Here is a 1,368-nt window from a genome sequence, read left to right as displayed (position 1 = left end):
ACAGAGGGAGTGAATGTGGACCGAGACCCCGGGGGCTGAGGAAGCGCAGGCTGCTGTCAGCTCCGTGCTGCTCCCAGCAGGACAGCGGAGCTGAGGGTTCCCAGCCAGGCTGCCCACCCAGCCCTCTCCACGGCCTCTGACGGGAGCCGAGCTTGGGCACGCCATCTGCCAGTGCCGGGTACCATGTCCGAGCTTGCGGCCTCCGTCGTGGCCTCGCAGGCTCCTCTGAAGGTGGGAGGAGGACGTGTAGGCCTGGGGGCCCGCAGTTGGCCTGTGGCTGCCAGCATGGGAGCCCACACAGCAGGCCCACAGATGTCCCTTCCTCTCTCAGGCCGCCACTATGGGGCTGTCAGCTGCGAAGGCTGCAAAGGTTTCTTCAAAAGGAGCGTGAGGAAAAACCTGACCTACAGCTGCCGGAGCAGCCAGGACTGCATCATCAACAAACACCACCGGAACCGCTGCCAGTTCTGCCGGCTGAAGAAGTGCCTGGAGATGGGCATGAAAATGGAGTGTGAGTAGCAGGGCTCACACCCACACGCGTTAACAAGAGGGGAGAATGAGGTCTCGGTGCGTGGCCTTCGAGTACGCCAAGACGACCGTGCCCCCTGGGGCTTCATTCCGGTTCACCCTTTGGGTCAGCTCGGTGGTGCAGCGACGCCGCTGCTGGGCAGGGTCAGTTTCCACAGTGAAATCTTTCCCGACATGCGGGAGCCAGCGTGCGTGTGTGGGGAGCAGACACAGGCTTTGGGGTGAAGCCGAGAGAAGGCAGCCCCGGCCCTGCCCCGGGAGCTGGGGGGCCTGGGCACGGCACATGCCCTCTGAGCCTCAGATCCCTGCCTGTGAAGTAGCGCCCTTGTCTTGCTGCGTCTGCCTCCCCTTTTCTTTCCCTGTGAAGGTCTGTTCTCTTCCGTTGTTTCTGGCACGTGTGCATGCACTCGTGCCAGACGCCGAAGGGAGAGGCTGCTGGTGTGACCCCCGCTGGCAGGTGGCGGAAGCTGTCCTGGCTGGAGCCGGGCGTTAGGGTGCATCCTCCGCCCCAGGGGGGTGGGCAGCTCTGTTGGGCCCACCTGAGGGGCTGTTTCTCCCCCGGGAGAGAGTCCTGTGAGCAGCGAGAGTCTCCAGTGGAAGCTGGGCCAGGCATGTCTGCCACGGAGCTTATCATCCCCACAGCAGCGGGCTCAGCCCAGGGGAACCCCACCTCCCGCAGAGGGAGTGGCTTTTGTTGGTGTGGTGCTTTCTTCTCAACACAGGTGTTTCTGTTGTCACTTAAGCTGTGCAGAGTGAACGGAAACCCTTTGACGTGCAGCGGGAGAAACCAAGCAATTGTGCTGCGTCCACTGAGAAGATCTACATCCGGAAGGACCTGCG

The 1,368-nt window shown here is 62.8% G+C and overlaps 1 protein-coding gene across 1 annotated transcript in view; it reads left to right on the top strand.

The window, feature by feature from the left end:
- The window catches only part of NR2C2 (nuclear receptor subfamily 2, group C, member 2), a 37,046-nt gene that overhangs the window by 23,651 nt on the left and 12,027 nt on the right, over nt 1-1,368 (top strand). The window contains exons 4-5 of the mRNA XM_010862481.1: nt 332-511; nt 1,272-1,368. Of these exons, the coding sequence (XP_010860783.1) occupies nt 332-511; nt 1,272-1,368 (277 nt within the window). The remainder of the gene's footprint in view (nt 1-331; nt 512-1,271) is intronic.

Source organism: Bison bison, unplaced genomic scaffold, assembly GCF_000754665.1.
Source record: "Bison bison bison isolate TAMUID 2011002044 unplaced genomic scaffold, Bison_UMD1.0 scf7180017864482, whole genome shotgun sequence".
Classification (NCBI taxonomy): Eukaryota; Metazoa; Chordata; class Mammalia; order Artiodactyla; family Bovidae; genus Bison; species Bison bison.
This window is presented reverse-complemented; position numbering and strand designations above follow the sequence as displayed.